This window comes from Phasianus colchicus, chromosome 1 (assembly GCF_987193195.1).
Source record: "Phasianus colchicus chromosome 1, bPhaCol1.hap1.1, whole genome shotgun sequence".
In the NCBI taxonomy this organism is placed as follows: domain Eukaryota; kingdom Metazoa; phylum Chordata; class Aves; order Galliformes; family Phasianidae; genus Phasianus; species Phasianus colchicus.
This window is the reverse complement of record NC_143436.1, coordinates 169991500-170014013: the sequence shown is the minus strand read 5'-3', so window position 1 is coordinate 170014013 and position 22514 is coordinate 169991500. Positions and strand designations below refer to the sequence as shown.

The 22514-nt window shown below is 39.3% G+C and overlaps 1 protein-coding gene and 1 long non-coding RNA gene across 3 annotated transcripts in view; one reads left to right on the top strand and one right to left on the bottom strand.

The window, feature by feature from the left end:
* Positions 1 to 22514, bottom strand: part of RB1 (RB transcriptional corepressor 1) — an 80049-nt gene that overhangs the window by 6771 nt on the left and 50764 nt on the right. For both annotated transcript variants that reach the window (XM_031615833.2, XM_031615832.2), the window contains exons 18-19: positions 1477 to 1595; positions 848 to 993 (exon numbers count right to left, since the gene is read on the bottom strand). In XM_031615833.2, coding sequence (XP_031471693.1) covers positions 848 to 993; positions 1477 to 1595 — 265 coding nt within the window. The remainder of the gene's footprint in view (positions 1 to 847; positions 994 to 1476; positions 1596 to 22514) is intronic.
* Positions 11214 to 20546, top strand: LOC116244255 (uncharacterized). The gene is made up of 3 exons (XR_004170146.2): positions 11214 to 11680; positions 14993 to 15192; positions 16146 to 20546. It is a non-coding gene; the product is annotated as an uncharacterized LOC116244255 (long non-coding RNA).

Sequence of the window (22514 nt, the reverse complement as noted above, 5' to 3'; positions counted from 1 at the left end):
CAACACATGAAATGAAGTAGCCAGGTTGTAAATGAATGGAAAAGACTCGATACAACAGGTAGTGGACATCTGGAAGTCTACACTGCAGATGTATTGTACACATCCATTATGAGTTATTAAACAGACACAGTGCAGAAAGCTCAGGAATACTCTGAGCTGGAAAAAGTCAAAGCTTGGGAAAGCATTCAGGGGAATCACCAGATATGCTTGCCCAGCTCTTAAGCTGCCCACGACACATATTTGTGGTCAACGTTGGAAAAAGATGATAGAAGAACCCTTCACCAGAGCCAATGTGGTCATTCTTACAAATAATAGATAAACTTTCAGTTGAAATTTAATATGCCTAGTGGATGAGAAAAAGATTGTGGATGAAGTCTACCTAGACTTAGTAGAGCCTTTGGCTCTGACTCCCACACTGCTCTCCTAGAGAAACTGGTGATTCATGGGGTGGACAGGCATACTCTTACAGGTAAAAAACTGGCTGGAAGGTCAGGCCCAGAGAGTGAATGGCTGCCCAGGGAGGTGGTGAAATCACTGACCCTGCAGGTGTTTAAGACCTGTGTGGATGTGGCACTGAGGGACATTGTCAGTGGGCATGGTGGGGATTGGCTGATGGTTGGACTAGATGATCTTAGAGGTCATTTCCAACCTTAATCTCTCTATGATTCCATGTAAAGAGCATGTATTAACCTTCTGGTAACTTTTTATTATTTCTTTCAATTCCAGTTAAGAGTTTGTACTGTGTTTGCTACATATCTGTCATAACCTATTCAGTAATGCTGAGACCTGAAAAGGATAAACAACAAGAAGAAACTTTGCAACTTCAATATCTGCAGTAGCAACAAACCTTTTTTGTAGAACAGAGAGAGGGAGGTAGATTTCTGTGGCTTCTGTGTTTGTGAGGTCGCAGATGGCTGAGCATCTGGATTAGAAGTACCGCTTTGAGGGTGTCCAGATGCTTTCTTCTTAGGAGATCTCACAGGAGAAAGATACCTGGGGATTTAACTTCTATTAAGCACTTTATCATCACAGAATAAAGGAACAATTTTATATGAATAATATTGGAAGAAACTCTTCCCTCTCCTCTAATAAGGGAAACAAATTGGTACTGTAACCTGCTATTCTCATATTATAAATTAACAACTCAAATTATTGAATGAATTGATTAAATACTAATCTGTATTCTTTTCTTCTACAGCTTAAAACAGCAAGAGAGACGTGTTAGTGACAGCACACAACGGAGCTGCTCCACCTTTCTCTCCTCCTTCCCTTCTCCTCTCAAAACTCACACCCTTCCACTCGCTTCAACTTCAGCTAACACCCAGCCAAAAACATTTTTCTGATAAGAGGATTTATTTATTCCTAGGCAAGGAAGAAAACAGTTTGCAAATACAAGTTTGATGGGGCTAGGATTTAAATATTAAGGGAGATATCAACTATACGTTTCACTAGACATCAAGCATGTACATCACTTACAGATCTGCTGCAGTGTGGTTATGTTGGAGAGGCAGATTTAGGGTGGAAGTGGGCTCAGGCTGATCGGTCTGACCTTCTCGTTCTTTTGACTGCTTAATAAGATCAAACAGAGGTGAATCCTGGAAAAAAAAAATCCCAGTAAGAGTACATTACACTGAGAAAAGCCAACCACACTGGACAGACTTTGTTCCTTGTTCTTTAAAAAATAACATCCAAAATATGCTGCTCAACAGGAGCTTAATGCTTTGAAATACTTCAGAATACGCAACTCGTCAGAGTATCAATCAATTGTAAGTATTAAAACACACCAAACTTCTTCTATAGCAGTCTATTAGATACAGTTTGAAGCATTCTAGAGTCTCTTACTATTTCCTATTAAATAGCCACTCCTAAAGAGAAAAGCACATGCTACATCAAGTATGATTACAAAAGGTCATGATCCCTAAAAACACGTGGGTGACTGAGAGGTACTAATGAAAGAAAGGTACCATTTCTGCTCCAGTACCTACCCAACATTTCACATGTAATAGATAACACACAAAACACATTCATAACTCATCTAACTGCAGTGGGAGCTATTCAAATCTCTGCAATATTTCTGGATGTGATTGTCTCAGAGATACCTCTGGCAATTGCTATGGTAACTCCACATGCATTAAGTCCCTGCCCTTATACCCAATTGAGATCTTAAAAGACAAGTACAGTGACCTGATCCTACTTTGGTAGGTAACCCCCCCTGTATTCAATGGACATGCTGATGGAGAGACACAGAAACAGCAGTCTGATATTATAAGACATGTTCAATATTTTTATTTTCTTTTGCCCCCCCCCCCCCCCCAAGAGTCCACACATTTTAATTTTAAAGTCAATTATTTGGACATTAGGCAAGGCAGCTGGAATAAGCCTGAACCTACTAAGAGCTCAAGGCAGGAAGCAACGAAGAGTGGGTTTAAGTGGAATGAGGATGGATCTGGCTGATTTAACATTGGTACTACTGCTGACGTTAGTAATAAACAGTAGTCCTGCAGAAACAGTGTCTCAGGCTTCTGTTGTTTGTGTGTCACGTACGCAGCAGAATTCTGCTGAGACATCAAGATCGCAAGGGAAAATACTTTGGCCCCACAGTTATAATCAATTCTGAAAACACCAGGTTGCTGGCTCCTGTTTGTTACATCTTCTTTAAACATGACTCTCATCCTTGCGCATAATGTGCCTTTTGCTGCAAGAAAGCAGCATGAGAAATCCAGAAGCAATGGAAGAACAGCTTATAAAAAGCAGCTGCCTCCTCACAGTGGAAAGCAGTATTCCTCCAAACAGGGAACAAACAGAGGCACAACCAGAAATGCAGCATTTTCCTCCTAACAGTCCCCTAAAAGCCACAAATCAGCTCAACACTTCCTGCATAAAGCATCATTTTGTTGTCCAAGGTCTGTTCGGTTCTACAAATTCATGTGTTACCAATACTAAAATACGACAGCACAAATGACAAATCTCTATGTACAATAACAGCCAGGTACGCAGCACGCAGTCAAGCAAGTTGCATCACTTGGCTGAAGGTCATAAGAAAACATCTAGCAAAATCAGGCCAGTTCTATTAGTATTAAAACCAGCATTAAGACCCTCTTAATTAAGTCTTTGCTGTAGAAAAAAAAAGAGCCCTTTGCTTCTGAAGTGTATCAACTACCGAGTCAGATCAATAAGATGAGAGTGACTTGAGATTCACAACTTTTCATACTGTGTAATTTGTAAGTTATGCTTTTGGGCAATACTGAAGCTGTTCCATTCATAACAGAACAAAACATAAGTTACTGACTCATAACCACAGGGTGATTTCTCCATCATTTCTCAACCCGACCTTGGACTGGTTTGCATCATCTTTCCTTGTATTTAGGAGTGCACGTGCTTCTCACTTGTTTCTTTCAGTGCTGCTCTTGCTGGAAATGCACAGACATAACCTTCTCCACTTCTCATTCTTCTGGCCACTGTGTCTCTTCCTTTTTATTATTCCCACCAGCATGACACTATGCTCTGAAGGATCCAAGTTTCTTTCCATGAGAGGTCACTAATTCACGGTGAAAATATCTCATCCCTTAACTAAGAGTAAATCTCACCTCATTTGATCCACATTTTAATTATTAATAACTGAAAAAGTATCGTTTTTTATAAAGCATCAGTAAAAGGAAATGGAATTGATGGAGGATGAGGGAGGGACAGGTCAAGAAATGGAAGCAGAAGTTGCAGTTTTTGAAGTTAACACTTCCAGTCCCAGGTCCTCCTGCTCCGACTGTCACTGCTTGGAGCGCGATTTCATCGCAGATAATCACAGGATATCCCAAGTTGGAAGGGGCCCATAAGGATCATCAAGTCCAACTCTTGGCTCCCTGCAGCACCACTCAACATCCAAAAAACTATGTCAGAGAGCACTGTCCAAACAATCCTTGAACTCCAGCATTAAACTCTCTGGTAACAAGATAGAATGGACACAGCAGCTTGCTACCTATGAAAGGGTTCTGCCTACTTTTACATCATTTTCCCTGTTTCTTTCCCTCCTATTTGCTACTGTTGACATTAATTCAGCCTCTGCACAGGTCAATACGATGCACCAAAATGGCAGAAAGTCAACAGAAAAGGCAAAACATCATTTTGAGTTAAATCAGCTCTGCAGAGAATTGAGCCAAGAGAGCCAGAAGAAGCATAAAGGTCAGGGCAGCAACCACACTAAGGTTGGGAGCAAGTAGGAAAGAGAAGAAAACAGCAAGTATGAAACTTCTGCATTTACTCACAACAACCCATTAAATTAGATGATTTTCACCTCGGATTTTACCCTACAAGAATTATGAGATGTCCTAAGCAAGAAAATATACACTGCATTGCAAAATCTACTTAGAGCAGCAAGACACAGCAAGTCCAGTGTGCCTTTTCTGACTCCCCAGAATTCTCATTAAGCCAGTGGTTAACAGTGTATGATCATAAATAAGTGGCTGTCACATCCCAGTTGGCTCCCAGCAATGGTTGGATATCTTAAAACAACGACTCAGTGGGAGACCTATGGCAAAACTTGGTTTCTTGAAAAGCTTACAAAAAACTGTGTTAGTGATGGGCTTTGCACATGGTTGGAAAAGGTTATTTATTTTTTTGACTTGGTGAAAAGGAAGGTGAGCATCGTGATAATCACAATTTCCATGGTAAAACCATATGTGCTCTTCTCCCAGGGAGAAAAACCACTATTATTTGTAGCTTTCCAAATGCACAGCCACAGTGTTCAAATGAAAAGCAGATACTGTTGAAAGATGTTGAAACACACAGAGGTGAGTTTTTGCAAATGCATCTACCCTCCGCCGTACAACATTCATCAGCTGCTGATGGCTTTAATTATAACCTTGACTTCTTCCTTTACACTTAAACATGAAAGTTCTTCTATTTAGTGAAGTGTGTTCTGCAGCTTGCAGTGATTTTTCAAGGAAATGTATTAACCAGAGTTTATTGGTGCAAATTCTGATTGCTTTTGGTTACACTATTTGGTATTCAAGATTCTACATCTTGCTTGAACCAATGAAGCGTAATGTCAATAAGCAGACAATTTACCAGTCCCCTGAGTAAGTCACAAAAGAACTTTAACCCCCAGTTCCAGCTTTATCTTGCTGGAATGTTTATCAGTAACTTCTTTTTAAAGTGACATTATTCACAGTATCTAGTACAAATTTTATATTGCTTTCTAAAGCTTTTAAGCAACACATCAGGTCAACAGGTCACCTCCAATGCATTCTTTTCACATGAAAGGGGTTTTGCACAGTTTCTACTTCAATGCCAAGCAAGTGATTCATAATACTAGACGTGCTCACAGAATAAATTTTACTGATAAAATAAATGCTCCTTTTAATTTGAATCTTCCATGCAACAGCTAGCCAAGCTCCATTTCAAGAGGTGCAAAAAGGGGGGAAGGACGTGAGAGCTAAAATTTCTCACAGTCAAATTGGCAGTAGAATCAGTAACAAGATAGAAGTGTGACTAGTTCCCCTCTAACCATAACTCTGCAAAACCAAACTGGGCATTACTGAGTCACCTTGAACACCCTGGAGGTGTTCAAGGAACGTTTGGATGTTGTGTTGAGGGACTTGATTTAGTGAGAACTATTGGTGATGGGTGGATGGTTGGACTAGGTGATCCTGTGGGTCTTTTCCAACCTTGGTGATTCTGTGATTCTATGGGGGGCAGATTAGGGAGTGATGATACCTGCACTGCAAACACTTGCAGTCATTTTGCCCCAGCCTGCAAGCTCCTTTTATGGACAAAACAGGTTGAATTTCTTGTTGGCTAATCTTTATTTGGCTATGATGAAACTACAGGGCACACAGATGCTTCCCACTTTCCTCATCTTTACATTAGCTCTGTCCCAACTCTATGTTTAATTGAACTTTGGTTTCCATGAGAAGATTAAACAAATGACCTATGGCCTTAAATACAGAGGACAACTGCCCTTTTGGGTTGGGGTGTACTCCACTGACTGTAAAGGAAGTCCCAGAGCAGCTTTCCTCTCAGGCAGTATTAATTGACAGTTTATAATATTTTAAAATCTGCTTTTGTTTTTGTTCTTGTTTTCTACTGCTTTACACTTCCATTCCTTACAGTAATTTTCTAATTGATTTTCAATTTCCAATTATTTGTCCGCCATAAATTTTAATGCAGTGTTTACCACTGAACCGTGTGTCTCAATGCCAAGTAACATTGTTTTGTAACAATTAACACCATCACAAATTACTGAGTCAATCAACGCAACACATCACATTAAGAAACGTGTTTCTTCAGACTATGATAAAAGGTGGATGCCATTTTGCAAGGTGAAACAAAGCCAATTTAGAATTGACAACTTTGGAATGAAAGCACAAAGACTGTATGGGAATTACCAATTTCCATTTCTCTTGTCCAGGACAGAATTACATGCTTGGAAAGCAGACTCTTGTTTGCAGTTGTATTTCAGAAACGTTACATGAGAAATGGCATTGAGAATTCTGAATTAGGTTAGGTCTGTCACAGCAAAATATACTTCACAGTCTTAAGGTATTTGCCATGAAATACAAGACTAAGGACAACGCTTTTGTTTCATTTATATGTACATATCTCCTACTAAATGAGTTGTGTTAATTAAATTATGATTCTATTAGGACTTTTGTTCATTAAAACAAACATCAACGTTAACGATTACAGTGCTAATCACAGAATCATAGAATGGCCTGGGTTGAAAAGGACCACAATGATCATCTAGTTTCAAGCCCCCTGCTCTGTGCAGGGTCGCCAACCACCAGACCAGGCTGCCCTGGTGTTAATTTCAAAAACTGTAACTTCTGCTTCCATTTCTTGACCTGCCTCATAGTTTAACTCATATAAGAATATTGTCCAACCTGCTTTTAACTCATTAGAGCACTTGTTTATTTAATACAAGAGGCATAATGTTGGTTTACAGAACGTAATGCTGTCATCAATCCTTGTGATAATCTCCTTTTATCTAAATGTGTAATGGGCAGAGGAAGAAAAAGAAAAAAAAGGTAGAGAAAAAACAACTAGTTGTGGCATCTGAAAGGCTTTCCTCCTCACACAAAAGGTTTGGAAAGCCATAAACTACTGGGGAAGTGACAAGCACATACTGATGGCATTTAAAATCATGTAAACTCCAATGATTTGAAGTCCTTGACAGCAAGCACACGAACAGCAGATCTGAATGGATGTCCTCGCTCCAAGCTTAGGAATGTTCAAGTCCAGTTTAGGAATTTTCAAGTCCAGTTCTCTCACATTTCAGCTTCTTATAAAATAAGAAACAGTTACCACACCAAAAAAAGAGCAATTATTTTGTGGTCTGACATTAAGAACACTTCATAGCTGATTCAGAGACCCTGTTTTAGGTAGTCTCAAGTATATATACAAATGTATTAATATGAATCGAGCAAATCTAATGGGGGAAACAGCAGTTTCCTAAAAAAAAGAGATGTCTGAAGGCTTAGTGAGAAATGAGTTCAGATCCCTTCAGTTAACAGCAGGAACGGTCCTAACAGGCAGGCTATGCATTTTAAACTAGTGTTGCTTTAGGTAAGGCTGTAAATCCATTATCTTTACAGCTTCTCTTTACAGTTTCTCTCCACTCCCAAGACTTCTCTTCATCAGGTGGTTCTGTATTAACCAACCCCCTGTGTTTCACAAGGTTGCTCAGCAAAAGATCCTGGATCATCTCAGTACAAGATAGTAGAATCATAGAATGTTTTGGGTTGGAATGATCTTAAAGCCCAGGCAGTTCCAACCCCTGACCACAATCAGAACTGCCACCCAGCAGCTCAGGCTGCCCAGCGCCCCATCCAGCCTGGCCTTTAATGCCTCCAGGGATGGGGCATCCACAGCCTCCCTGGGCAGCGTGTGCCAGGGCCTCACCATCCTCTAAGCAAATAATTTTTTCCTAACAACTAGCCTAAATTTCCCCTTTTTTTTTTTTTTTCAGTTTAAAGCCATTTCCCCTTGTTCTATCACTATTAGACTGTGCAAAAAGTAGTCTCCCTCCTGCTTATAAGCTCCTTTCAGGCACTGGAAGGTCTTCCACAGTGAGGCAACTGACACATCTACAACGCAATCGCCAGTTGAACACTGAAGAGAAAAATGAACCACGGGCTTAAGTCCATTCCCATTTGCCATGACAATGAAACTGTCTTTTGAAAGAACTGCTTCAAAAGGAGTTTTGAAGACCAGCCTACCAGCACAGGACTACATTTTCATTCAGCTCTTTCTTTGTTTATACTACTCAGGATGACCTTGGGAAGGCCACATGGCTTGCAGTAGGTTCCCACATGTGTTTCTTATGCAGCTTTTATGCTTAACGTTCACACAACTTCAACCACTATTTAATTTAAAACAAAGCTCTCTGAGTAACTAAGGAGTTAATATGCAGCACATTAAAGCCTTCACTCCACAACTGCTCTAAGTCAGCATAAGCCAGTATTGCACTAAAAGACAGTCTCAAACCACAGAACTGTGCTTTTTTTTTGTTCTGATGATTTCCTCCTTTCTTTTAGGTGAGGGTTTCTTGTTTTGCTTAAACCCACTTGGCAGGGGAGGCCTCAGGCTTAGTTTTACACTCTGGGCAGCTTCCCCATGTATAGCACTTTATGGCAATGTGTGTGTTTGCACTCTAGGTCAAATAAAGAGACAAACAAGCAGCTGTAGGATGACATGAGCCAGCATCTTTCAGTGGCAGCACCAGCATCAAGAACTGGAAGACAATGCAAAGAGATCTTGTGATTTTCAGTGACTGGATGATAAAGTAGCCACAGTACTTGATGACAAAACCAAAACCAAAGGGAAAAATGACCTTACGTTTACAGTCCATAGGGCTCTGAAGTCACTGTTATTTTAAGCGAGATATTTAGAGTCAGTGTGAGTAATGCTGAAAATGCTAACTCATGGCTCAGAAGTCCCAGTATAAAGAACTATTAGCAAAGTACTAAACTAGAATTATCATTATGCCTGTACTGTAACCCACAGCATAGCAAAAAAAGTCATCAAACTAAATTAGCAGGCAACAAATCTGAAAGCCAAAAACAACTGCTCTTTTTGCATACAACCTCAGAGTACAGCCATAGAAGCAGCCAGCACAAAACACTGCAAACATAGAAAACATCTTGCTTCAAAAGACATGCACGAAGGTCTGCAAAGCGTTACGGAATACAATAAAACCTTTGCTATGTGTTTTTGCTGAACATTATCTACAAAAATTACATTGTAGGCTAGTCCTGCACATAGTTTTTCCCCAGAGGAACTGCCACACACCACTTCCAGATAGATCTTTGGTCTGAACTGGCAGTGCTGCTAGAGAAACAACCTTATCTGAAGTTATTAGCATGTTTATTACCTTGCTCCCAGTTGTAACCGGGCTTCAGTATGAGTCATCTGTGACACATCTAACTTGCCAAGGTTTTTAAGCAGAAGCCAAAGGTCTCAAAGACAAAGGGAACTCGAACTGGTGTTTTCTCTCTCAGCACAAGAAATTGTGCACAGTATGTAAACTAAAACCCTCTTGATGTGAGCCACTGGACTGTCGGAAGTGGTGATGCATCAGTCAGCAACAAAATGTCCTGCCAAAAATCTTGAGGTTGAGAACTGTATCAACAACCTTAAACTGTGAAAACATTATAGAGTGTGAAGCAAAGCAAGAAGAGATGCTTTAAAGGACCGAAAGTATTAAGAACAATACTTCTGTAATTATTCTCATACATGAAAAATCATTGCACTCAGGAGCAAAATAGCACTTAAACACTTACTTTCTTCAGAAGAAAATCTGGGTCACTAAATACCTACTTTGGTAAAGACGATGAATTTCTATAATTGCTGTGGTAACAACCAGCACCATATCACACTAAGCTCCCTCTTTCTGGTTGTTTCTATTCTAATTGACTTACACAGTTGCTGTTCCCAGAATCACAAATCAAGAGTTCCAGGAATTATTTTTCCCAAGTACAAGTGTAGACACGACTCTGCTCTCACATCTCTCATCTTCTACCTGGCAAAACACTCCAATGTGATTACAAAGCAGTATTAAATGTGGATGAAAACAAGCAAGCATAATGACATGCTGATGAAAACAAGTGACACTGCCTGCCCCACATCAGGCAGGAAACAAGCCTGTATCCTCTTCGTTTTATTGCTCTCTCTCTGTGCTGGGATGCAGATCATGGTGCACCAGCTCAGCCCCTACGTGATCCATTGCAAGAATTCATAGCACTGAAACCTCTGCCTTCAACTGGCAACATGTATCTCACGAGAAACCATTTCATGTAAGTATCCTTCAGGTACCAATGGTGTGGTGTCTCTAAGATTTTTGATTTAAGTCAACAATTCAGTTTAAAGTCTCATTTTCTTCCCAGCTTCTCATTAGCTGGACAAACGTAGGCATAATATATCACCAACAACTCTCTAAATCCACTTGAAGCAGTAAGCATGCCAGGAAACTCTGCACACAGCCCTTTTTAAAAAAGCACAACACTATCTTTTTTGCTGAGTTTTCAATTGGACAAAACCAGATGCACCAAAAATCTGCCAAGAACATGTGTTGCTACCATGAGTTGTAAAGACTGAAAGAGCAGTCCTCTAGAAAAGGAGCATGAGCTGGGACAAGTCAGATTAAGAAGCTGCAGTAAGAGCAGAACAACGTATGATAGTGAAAAGTAAAAATTACTGTGACTTGCAACATGCATTTATAGTTTAAAGTAGGAAATGAGGCAAAGAAATAGGGATTTCCAAAAGCAGCGTGATATCCATGGTATGACATGGATGGAGCTGAACATGGTGAGGATGTGAAAGATAACAAGAAGGGTTCTAAGGGCTGGAGCACCTCTCCTATAAAGAAAGGTTGAGGGAAATGGGCTTGTTTAGCTTGGAGGAGAGAAGGCTCTGGGGAGATCTCATTGTGGCCTTCCAGTACTTGAAGGGAGTGTATAAACAGGAGAGAGAAAGGCTGTTTACGAGGGGGGATAGTGATAGGACAAGGGGGAATGGTTATAAACTGAGACAGGGGAGGTTTAGGTTAGATATTAGGAGGAAGTTTTTCACTCAGAGGGTGGTGAGGCACTGCAACAGGTTGCCCAAGGAGGTTGTGGATGCCCCATCCCTGGAGGCATTCAAGGCCAGGCTGGATGTGGCTCTGGGCAGCCTGGTCTGGTGGGTGGTGACCCTGCACATAGCAGGGGGTTGAAACTGGATGATCATTGAGGTCCTTTTCAACCCAGGCCATTCTATGATTCTATGGCACGATTCTACCATCAGTGCTGTGCTTCATATTGAAATACTACAATACAAGCAAGAATACCGTTGTATAAAACATATTTAATGATCACTTTAGGAAAATATTTCCATCTGAAAAACAATTATACATAAAAATGAAAGAAAAAATAGATTTGTAGCAAAACGTTCTTACAGTAAAGCACACCAACATTTTGGGCATAAACCCATCCCTTATGATGAGTTTTGATTTTAGTCTGAACCTTTAATTTGTGATCACCATTATAGGCAAAGGAATAGGCAAAGCTCAGCTATCAGCCCACAGCCCATCAGCTTTTGGAGCACAATGACGAAACAAACAAGATGCCTTCTAGATCTTCTGCCTTGGAAGCAATTGGGTAACCATCAGATAAGATGCAATACCATGAAGACAGAAAGCAGTGCACAGGAGGTCAGATTAAGAAAATTAAAGGAATTCTTGGTTGAACTAACTGACTTTTAAGGGTCCTTTCCAACCCAAAGTATTCTAGGATTGATTAGTCTTCATTAAAAACACATTCCTCCTAATCTGAGCATAAGAAATTTTGGCAGTATGACACAAAACAATAGAAAAATCAAAAAGACACCTCCAAACTTGTCAATAATTTGTCTGGACAAAAACCTGGAAGACCCTACTATTTATTTTTTTTTTAATGTTACACTCATTTCATACTTTTTAGCTATTTTACAAACCTAGTATTTTACCATTTAGTAAGTATTTTTTCTGCTGCTTTCTCTGTAAGTTTTACAGCTAATGCTGTAGAGCTAATTCTACTATTACGAAGCTTGCTGGCCTCCTTGCCACCCAGGCTTCCCTCTGATTGTTTCACTTCTCCTCTTCTCCATGAGAGCAATTTCACCAAGCCATGGCATTGGCTGACTCCCTCAACTAAGAGCTATAAATCTGTACATCCATAACAGAAACAATCTTAAAGTTTGTTTATCTACACTAGCTTTTCATACATCTGAGATAGAAAAATGTACCCAAACACAAGTGTTACCAACAAATGATGGGAGTCCAAAGAATCCACAGAGTTATCCAAAGATCCTCAGAAACATGAAAAAAACCTTAATAAAATGCAAAACACACCTCCTTTGATGTACTTGCAACACAGTAAGATGCAGCTGAACAGGAGAGGAAGGGCAACAATCATAAAAAGGGGCAAAAAAATGTGATAAAATCTATACGTAAAATCCAAGAGAGTGCATCTATGTAGTAAACTGGTCACTAGGATGTCAGTAACACATACAAGAAGCTCAATCCAACACTTGCCAAACGTAACCCAGGTTATTTTTCAGCAAATAAGGTAAGACAGGATACTCAGTGCCTTTCCTCATGGCCAAACATCAACATTTGTTTCTGAAGACTCATCAATGTAGGCTAACTCAGGCTCTGGAAAAACAGGCTGACTGGTGGCAGAACATCTCCCCCTCAGCTATTTAGAAGGAAATGATACAGAAAATTACTGATTTATAGTGCTCTGAAACACTTCATTTCTAGTTTGCACCATAAAAGGCAAACCTTAAATGCTGTTCCATGTAGATAAAGCAGCCAAAGATGCAATGTTTGATTACTCGATATTACGTGATACAATTGTTAATTATTACTTGATATAAAATGAATGTTTTTTAATTCACTTCGGCAGTTTGATGGATGGTACAAAGAGTGGTTGGAGGAAACTGCATGCTGCCATTCTGAAATATTTGAATAACAAATAACAGATATGTAGACAGCTGCAGCAGTCAGGTGACAGTACCACGTAGTCAATCTTCTCATTTTTTAGTTTCTTCGAGGCAGTTAAAAAACAATATACAGTGCTATATTTTTTCTTAGTTCTTTGAATTACAGGAACTGCCATGTAAAGATAAGTGACTTTAGCAAAAAAAACGTTAGCGGACAGAAGTGCCTGAGCACTGAAATGCTGCGACAAAAGCAAGTTAGATCAAGAGATAAGCCCTGCTGATGCCTACTGAGTACAAAAGCCTGCACTTAAAACACTCTGGTTTGCATAACTTTGCAGGGATTGAGGGCAGCAATATTAATCATAATCAAACTTTCAAATCAACTTTTACAAAAAGGCGAAGTTAGCATATTTTTTTCTGACATGTCAATAGCAGATTTCCCATTTCACAGCTGAACAGCCCTGGGGGCATTCAAGGCCAGGCTGGATGTGGCTCTGGGCAGCCTGGTCTGGTGGTCAGCAACCCTGCACATAGCAGGGGGGATGAAACTAGATGATCATTGTGGTCCTTTTGAACCCAGGCCATTCTATGATCGTATGATAATAAACATCTTGCTGCTTCCACAAGAAAAATGTCACATTATTCAGTAACAACGTGCTTTTTTTTTTTTTTTTTTTAATACATATATTCAAGCTTTCTGAAATTTTTTATTGTCAGAAATTCTCAGTCGTTTATAAACGGAGCAAAACCCAAAGTTTCAACGTTTCTGATGAAATCACTGCATTTTACAATTCCTATTTTGAGAAAATTGAAGTGTTCTGCTTCAAGTTTTACTTCCTGAAATTTCAGGAAAATGAAATTAGCTTCTAAAGATTTTTTTATTATTATTTTAAAATTATTTTTATTATTATTATTTGAAAAGCCCTTTGGGAAGTAATTTCAGTGAAATTAATTCCCACAGCAAGCTTATACCTTGGAAATACCAAGAATATTTCCCTCTAGTTCTCCAACTCCAGAATGCGTAAAGATTGCACATTATACAGGCAATGACGCAATCCCAAGTCTGTTGAATTTTACAGCTTCTCTTTATTATTTTGCACTTGAAAGACAAACCGTAACTGCAGCTTCACCACTTCTCCTTATCCCACCTTTCACATGCTTCCCATTTGCAACCATAAACATGCAGTTCAATATTGAAGCTGTGTGTGTTCCAGCTGTGCAGACATGGAATAAAACTCACCTCTCCCAGGCCAGAGGACATAAAGGGTTCACCTTTTTAAATACATACATATATATAAATTTTAAAAACTTTGCTATGAAAATGAACTCAGAGAGGACTACCTTAAATTTCCATGAATTTAGAAAGTGATAGCTCTAATCTCTGCTGTATTCAAATAAGGAAAAGCTTTCTCCTTCAAAAAAAAAAAATCAGGAATGAAATGAATACTTTAAAAAGTCAACCCCCAAATTTCAACATGCTTCTGGTAAGGAAATGAAGCATTTTTACACCAACTCACTCTTAGCCATATATATACATATATTATATATATATATATATATATATAAAGTTGTTCTGTGCATTCCAGTGTTGTTCTCTCTCTCTCAAAGGAAGATAGACAAATTACACATGGAAACTGCTGTCAAATGTAAAGGAATTACTTTCTTTGGGATGCAGGTTTACTCTGCTGCTTTTGCCTTTCTTCTATAGAAAATGCCTATTTCTGCTTTTGCTTACTGCCATGTCTGTTATGGGCAGCTTCACTGTCATCAGTGCAAACATAAATGTAACAATCTAAAACAAGTACAGAAACCAAAGCATATCTGCAACATATTACAGTCCAAGATGCACCCACGAGTGTGTGAGAGCAGCAGGCAGAAGTCTTACATGGAAACGGCTATTTAAGGAAATCTCCTACAAGGCACCTCAAAATTCAGATGCAAAAGTCAATTAGTACTTGTCCTGCAACGTAGATTTCTGTATATTTTGAACTTAAATATCTAATCATCTCCTTTTTTGTCACCCACTGTGTGTTTTCTGCAGCTGTCTGAAGCACATGCATCAGTGATTCGGCCATAGCAAAAGTGCTCAGCAGACAGATGATACCACTAACTTCCAGTGAGCTACGTGGGTGCAAATGAAGGAATTCTTGAAGTCAGACACACAACTGACAGCCTCAACCCGAATTTCTCTCTCTGCACCCAACTTCTTTATCTTTCTGTCTTAACTGCACGCTACACAAGGTACTTGTGACGTGTTTGTTTGTGGTTTTCTAACTATCTAGATTGGTTGACGTGAGTCAGTAGATCTTAACATGACAAGGAAAATGGAAACTGATGCCAGTACTGAAGACTGTCAGCTCAAAGCACTCACCACAGCGAAGTAAGAAAACATGCAGGATCTTCAGTGCCAACTGTTAGGCTGTCATCCTGCATCACATCCCTGTTGATCTCAGACAGCAAAGCATAGCGCGTTACTGCCCATGCTTATGGCCCTTAGTGAAATAATTAAGCATACATGGTTCTATTTAAGTAGTATCACTGCTTCAAACCATTTACACTAAGATAAATTATAAGCTGCAACATCAGAAATGCAGAACTCACTCTTGAGCTTAGCAGACCCTTTTCAGCCTCGTGTGGCGAACACTAAATTGATCTCGGGCCAAATGTCAACGCAAACAGAATTTGAAAGCCTTGAAGTTGAACATCCAACCACAACACTCACTGTAAAATTTCACAGTTGGACTAAATCAACATTGTGTGCACTGGTACGTCCCTAATGGCACCTCAGCACCTGCACCTTGAGCTCTGTCCTCTGCTTTAAGTCTGTAAGCACAGCCACAACTACAGCAATTACGTGTTTGTTGGGATTTGTTTAAAACCTAATCATTTTCCTCATCCAACAGACTGCATGTGTACATAAATCATGAGGGAAAAAACAGGATTGAAGGAAGGGCAGGATGATTACCTTGAGCAACAGCTCACATTTAAGCCAGTGTAATCATACAAACCGTACCCTTCCCTGTTTGTTGCAAAGAAACATGAAAACCTAATGGGCTCAAGAAGTACACAGTTAAAATAATATTTGTAGACAGAGGTAGGAACTCTGTGCTCTTCACTAAATAACAGGTACCAATGCACTCACTCTTATCCCTTGTCCCCATATCAACCAATGTTTTCTTCTTTTTTTTTTTCAGAACTTATATGACTGGCAAGTACTGATAATTTCTGAAGCTCTCAAAACTACTGCTTTTACCACAGAACAGCAGGATTTGTGTAGACAAGTTAATTTTTTCCATCTCTGTCAGTGCACTGCCAAATCATCACAGATAGCAGCTGAAAAAGTATCACAAAACCCAGAAAAGGGAGCAACTGGAATGCATGACAGCATATGCTGCCAGCCACCAGCTGGATCTCACTATGACCTTTACAGTCTTTGACGTTAACACTGATATGACCACGGAAATTATATATTTGCTAGGATTAGTTTTAAACTAAGTAATTTTCCTCATTCAGTAGACCACTTTCATGACCTAGAAGTATGTGGGGGAACCTAAACCATACCACATGGATGGCTCACTGGAAACTACAGAGGAAGGCTTCTGATCTCAGTGCTCAGTAGAGATCACTGAGGCTAGGTGGAGAGACTCCAGCTTCCCTCTTTTGACAGGGCCACCCCAACATGTACCTCCCAGAATGACTTAACTCTTCCAGAAAGTCTACTAATAAATATTCACATGATCAATCTATTTCCGTCATGAAAGTCTTTTCAATCAAGATTAAGAAGCCAGAAGAAGTTTATCTGATGGAAAAAAAATTGCTTCTCCTTTTTAAAATTATGCTGCTTTGGTTGGTTTGGATCGTCCAACTCCATTATTTCCAAGATTTCAGCAGAAAATTAACAAACAAACAAACAAAAAAAAAGTCATGAGAAGCATGCCCTGTGTCCCACCTCCAAAGTTTGACATTTGTGTTCTTAATTTCATAGAATTATAGAATGGCCTGGGTTGAAAAGGACCACAATGATCATCTCGTTTCAACCCCCTGCTATGTGCAGGGTCACCAACCACCAGAGCAGGCTGCCCAGAGCCACATCCAGCCTGGCCTTGAATGCCTCCAGGGATGGGGCATCCACAACCTCCTTGGGCAACCTGATCCAGTGCGTCACCACCCTCTGTGTGAAAAACTTCTTCCTGACATCTAACCTAAAACTCCCCTGTCTCAGCTATTTCTGATTTCTAGGTACAGCCTGATTGACACGCTGGAAAAGTTACTGCCCCAAGTGGTCAACACAACAACAAAAAAATGAATGAAGCACTGAATTTGTGTTTCAGCACAGCAGTTTCAGAAAACTGGGCTGGAAGGAAAGAGCCACTGTAGGGATAAAGTCAGCTGAAGTATAAGACTGTTTACTAGTAGTAACAACATGCTACATTATCATTTACAGTGATCTTATGATGCAGAATTTAAAGAGGTTTATTTGCTGACTGACACTTTTAGAAAGTAATAGTTCTTCACGTTAATCAGGTCCAAGATCTGCTTTCTGGCAGCAGTTCTCCCCAGACAAGCATTTTCATGTCAGGATTTATCTCAGCTTAATTAGCTTACCAGCTTGAACAACTCTTATGAAAGTTTTTTTCTAACTTCTTACATTCTCATTTTGTGAAGGAAACCAAAGTAATTCCATGGTTGTATTAAAAAAAAAAAATAAACAACTCCATTAATACACATAAATCTTAAGAGAATGACTATGGTAAATTTTTTCAATAGCTTCATAATGCTGACCTGTATAGGAACGAGAATATGAATTTGTTTGTGAGCTTTGTGTGGTCTCTGACAAGCAGAGGTTAAAATCCTCTCATATAAAGGCAGAGGCTTTACTTTGTCAAAGTTGCAAGAGGCTGCAAGTACTTGATGTGGTGGCTGCAAGTAATTTGGCATGGAAGTGAAATGTATCTTAAAGACCTATGTGGATAAACAGCACTTATCTTCACACGGAACCAACCCACCTCAGTTCTGGGAAAAGAAGAATGGGAATAGATGTTGAGCACAAGCTTTGACTAAAGACCTAAAAAAATAACAAGTAATTACCTTAGAAACAAAACAAATTATAGCCTTCTTTCTCTAAGTTCTGTCTGTCTCCATTTCATCCTGTATGTTTGGAATGGCTTCCAAAATAATTAATGAAGTGCCTCCAATCTCCTCAGAATTCCTTGTCTTCTCTTATTTATGCCACCTGAATTTTTAGTTCTTTGATAAAAAAGCCACATTTCTACACCTCCGTTATTTTGAATATGTATTTTCTGTCATTGAACGTTTTGCAAATTTCTACCCATTTCACTTGAACTCTGTATTTCTAATGCTATGATTTTAAAAGTACAAACTTAAGTAGAGCCTGAATACACCAGTCTTAAAGAAAGCCATCTTATTTATTTTTATACATCCAAATTTGAGAGAAATCTCAGACCTAGTAACTATTTCAATCACGTTTGCAGAATGGTTGGATAAATGCCTTCTTTTAATTAAAAACATTTTTAAAAATGCAAAGAATTCAGGTATTTCATTCTTATTAAGGCATCTCTCTTCCTACTCAACATTTAAGAAACTAGTTAACCAGTTTCATCCTATTCCTACCTATTCTAAGTAATTTATGAGCTAAGACTGCTCACTAATCCTAATGGAAACATTTTCCTTCCCTCTGAATCACGTCAGTGCACTTTTTAGCTTTTCATATTTGTGATCCTTTACTTTTTAGCTCATTTGTTTAAAACCACTCAATTAAAAGCTTAAAGCTTCAAGATTTAATGTTACCTAACCACCAACTAACCTACTGTCCTATTAGCTCTGCTTTTACGATGGAATTGTCTGATGTCCAATGTATTCTGAAGGACAATTTCATACCATCTCTTCACAGGTGAATACACTGCAGTGCACCTGAAGAAGTTTTCCTCAATTAATTTATAAAGCACAGCTCCAGACATCATCTTGAGCTGTGTCTGGATACCCATTTAAAACTCCCTGCTCACAATGTCACTGCCCCAGCAGCTGTACAACACCTCCTACACGTACCATACAGCCTCAGAAAAATACCAGACCACACAGCAGAAGCGGTATTTTTGATCAACTTTCAGAGTTTCCCTTCTTGCCAAGCAGATTCATTCAATTAGATGCATAACAGAAATGGCAATTTCATTCTTCATGCAAACTAATTTCTCCCTTCAAGCATGACGACGTAGAGGGGGAAGAGGCTTAAATTGGCATTCTGTTGCTGTTTGTATCTACAAACAGTAAAAATTAAGCTGGAAGGGAGGAGTAAGTAAATGATGCTTTTCTTACCTACTGTTGCTACATTTATTAGAGAAAAGCACGGGGCACTATTTTAAATGCACCAGATAACGAGTGATATATCAGCAACATAGAAATATTTTATCTAATTATTGTTTGCTCCCTCCTGACATCTTCATAATCGAGTTTTTAGAGAGGGAAGATTTAGGCTGGATATCAGGGGGAAGTTCTTTACAGAGAGAGTGGTGAGGTGCTGGAACAGGCTGCCCAGAGAGGCTGTGGATGCCCCGTCCCTGGAGGTGTTCGAGGCCAGGTTGGATGGGGCCCTGGGCAGCCTGGTCTAATATTAAATGTGGAGTTTGGTGGCCCTGCCTGTGGCAAGGGGGTTGGAGATCAATGATCCTTGAGGTCCCTTCCAGCCCTGGCCATTCTGTGATTCTGTGATTCTTAAAAAAAGAATTACTTGGAGCATCAAAATAATTCTAGAATATAAGAAAAAACTTCTGCTAGGATTTCCATGAGTTGCACATAAAATGCAAACCAAGAACCTTTATGCAAATATTTATCAGTCATCTTAGTGGCCTCAAACACTGCTATAACTGTTCACGTGTTTTTATAATGCAAATGACCAATCTGCATATCCCACTATGCCATTTACATACTTCTAGGTAAGCCAGTTAATTAAGGTAACTGGGACTCTGAGACAACAAAGCTCTTCTCAGTGTTAGACACTGCATATTCCTACCACTGCTATTACAAGAATTACTTCCAAACTTGCAGTTCTGTGCTTGAAATTAACCTTTATTTTCAGCTAACATCCAAACTGCTATGCTCAACAGAAACCAAAAATGCCAAGAATAAGCTCTAAGCTGTAAATGTATGTTTTCTGAAATAGAATATTCTAGAAGTATCTTGTATGACATACTCCAGGACCTACTTCTGCACTTTTTCCCATCACTGTAGGAAATTCTTCCCTGAATCTAGCTCCTTTTATGCAAAATGAAAATGAAACAAGAAGAGAAAAAGCCAAATTAGTAGCATTTTAAAGATTCTTAATAAGCCTCTCAAGAATTTCCTCTGTAAATTAGAGTATAAGCTTCAAGTAGACCTGTAAGCCTTACTGAGGATTACATTATGCTAATGGCTACTGCAATGCCTGAACACAGTCCCAACAGCAGCATTTCTGAGTTCCACTTCAAAGGAGAAATTTCAGCTTGGAGAGAAAAGCAGCAAAATATACTTATTTGCCTCTTAGTTACTTAAAAGTGATATTAATCCACTTATGCTCATTTTCCTCTCAAATTATATATGGAGAGTTCAAGGCTGGGCAGGGCTTCGAGCAACCTGCTCTAGAGGGAAGTGTGCCTGCCTACAGCAGGGGAGATGGAATTAAATGATCTTAAAGGTCCCTGCCAGCCCAAACCATCCTATGACTCTATATAAGCTTTGACGCAGAATTCCGTAATAAAAATATGCTCTCTGTACTCTTCATTCAAATATTAGGTACAAAGGACAGTACAAAAAGCAGGGAAGAAATTTTTTTATAGCTAAAGTGGTCCGAAGAAACTGCTCATTCATACATGGACATAGAACAACTATAGAAAGAATTGTTTCAGAATACACCACCCCACAATCTTAGAACTTGACTAAAAGTGGCATTTTCGATGTAAGATTTCCACATTAATTAATTAAGAACAAAGAACTAAATCAATCTTTCAAGCTTGACCCTTCAAGCCTGACTTGCGTAGAGACACCAGCAAAACATCTATATTTGCACCCAAAACACTGCCTCTACATGAAGACAAGGAGGGGGGGGGGGGGGGGAAAGGGCTCCAGCAACTTTAATTTAAACAAAAGGAGAGAAATTGTTTCCTCTTTTTGCAAGCAGGGAAGGAACTGTTGTGCTTCCTATAAAGGAAATTCAAACAATTCTAAAGAGAAGAGAGAAGCATTTCAGATGTGCAGGAACGAAGAACTCTTATTTTGTTCTGAGCTTCCTTTTTTTCCTTTTTAAGCAATTACACAAATTATTTTAACTACGAGAACGTAAGAAACTCACAAACGCTTTGCCAGATACTTCAGCTTTTGTTACTTTTTTTATCCTTTAAACAATATTTGAAAGATTTTTGGCATCTATGTATTAGAACATACCTGGGGAAACAAAAACCAATCCAGAAAACTGGTTAGTCAGTCCAAACGTCCACTTTTGGTGGAAAATATTTAAGTTTTCTTTTCACTTTTACTTGTTATTGGTACGTGCAGTTTCATTTGCATCAAGCTAGCACATTTCCTGATATGTAGGAGTCTTTTACTGGCAAAACAATAAGTCATCCAGTATTAGTCTGGCTTGGTAACAATTGTCTGTTCACCACAAAACATGGAACACTCATTTTAAGACTTGTCTGCTACACTTAAGTTTTGCTGTTGTTGTTTTGTTTGTTTGCTTTTAAGGAAAAAGGCGATTTTCAGTGTGCTTGTGTAGGTTGCTCTGAAAGTAATGCCTCCTATTTTCATGGAAACGACAACAGATACAAAAAGTACAGTAACATTTTGATAGGGCAAATTCTCAGCTCCAAAATATTTTTTTCAATATTGTCACCACCATGAGCTATGCTTTTTCCTCAGCAATGAATAAGTGCCTCCAGGCCATGCTCATGAAAATCTGTTCCAGTGGAAGTGACCCACTGCTGAAATGTACCACCCACTGCCTCACTGTGCTCACATCCACTGATTGGTCTCCAGAAGTGTTCAGTGAACACTTCAATGGAGTCAGTGGGTGCCATTTTGTCTGCATGGAGGACATTCTAGCCATTATAATTATCCCAATCTCACATTTAACAAAGGGTTCTGCATCCAAGGATTTCCAGCTTTTTAAACAATTCAGATGGCCTCACATTGCAAAGAAGTAGTGAACTAGCTCTTACACAGACAGAAGGAACAATATCACAGAAAACTACCAAGACTGGAAGAAAATATCTTTGACACAACGAGAAACAGACTTCCTGGCTCCCCATCCCAACCATTAAAAATCCCTTCCTGTACATGCACACACACTCAAACAGGAACTGTAGTAAATAGACTAAAAGCACTTCAGGAGTCATCATTACCTATGAAAATGAATGAGTAAGACTTAGGTCAAAAAAAATACCATCCTGCCATGGTTTGTCTTCAGTGCAACAAATAGCACTAGTTCTTTTGCATGAGCTTGCTGAACTGAAGTGGGAACAAATGCTGTCTTCCGGATACGTCTCTACAAGTAGAACACTTGTTTCTTTACACTG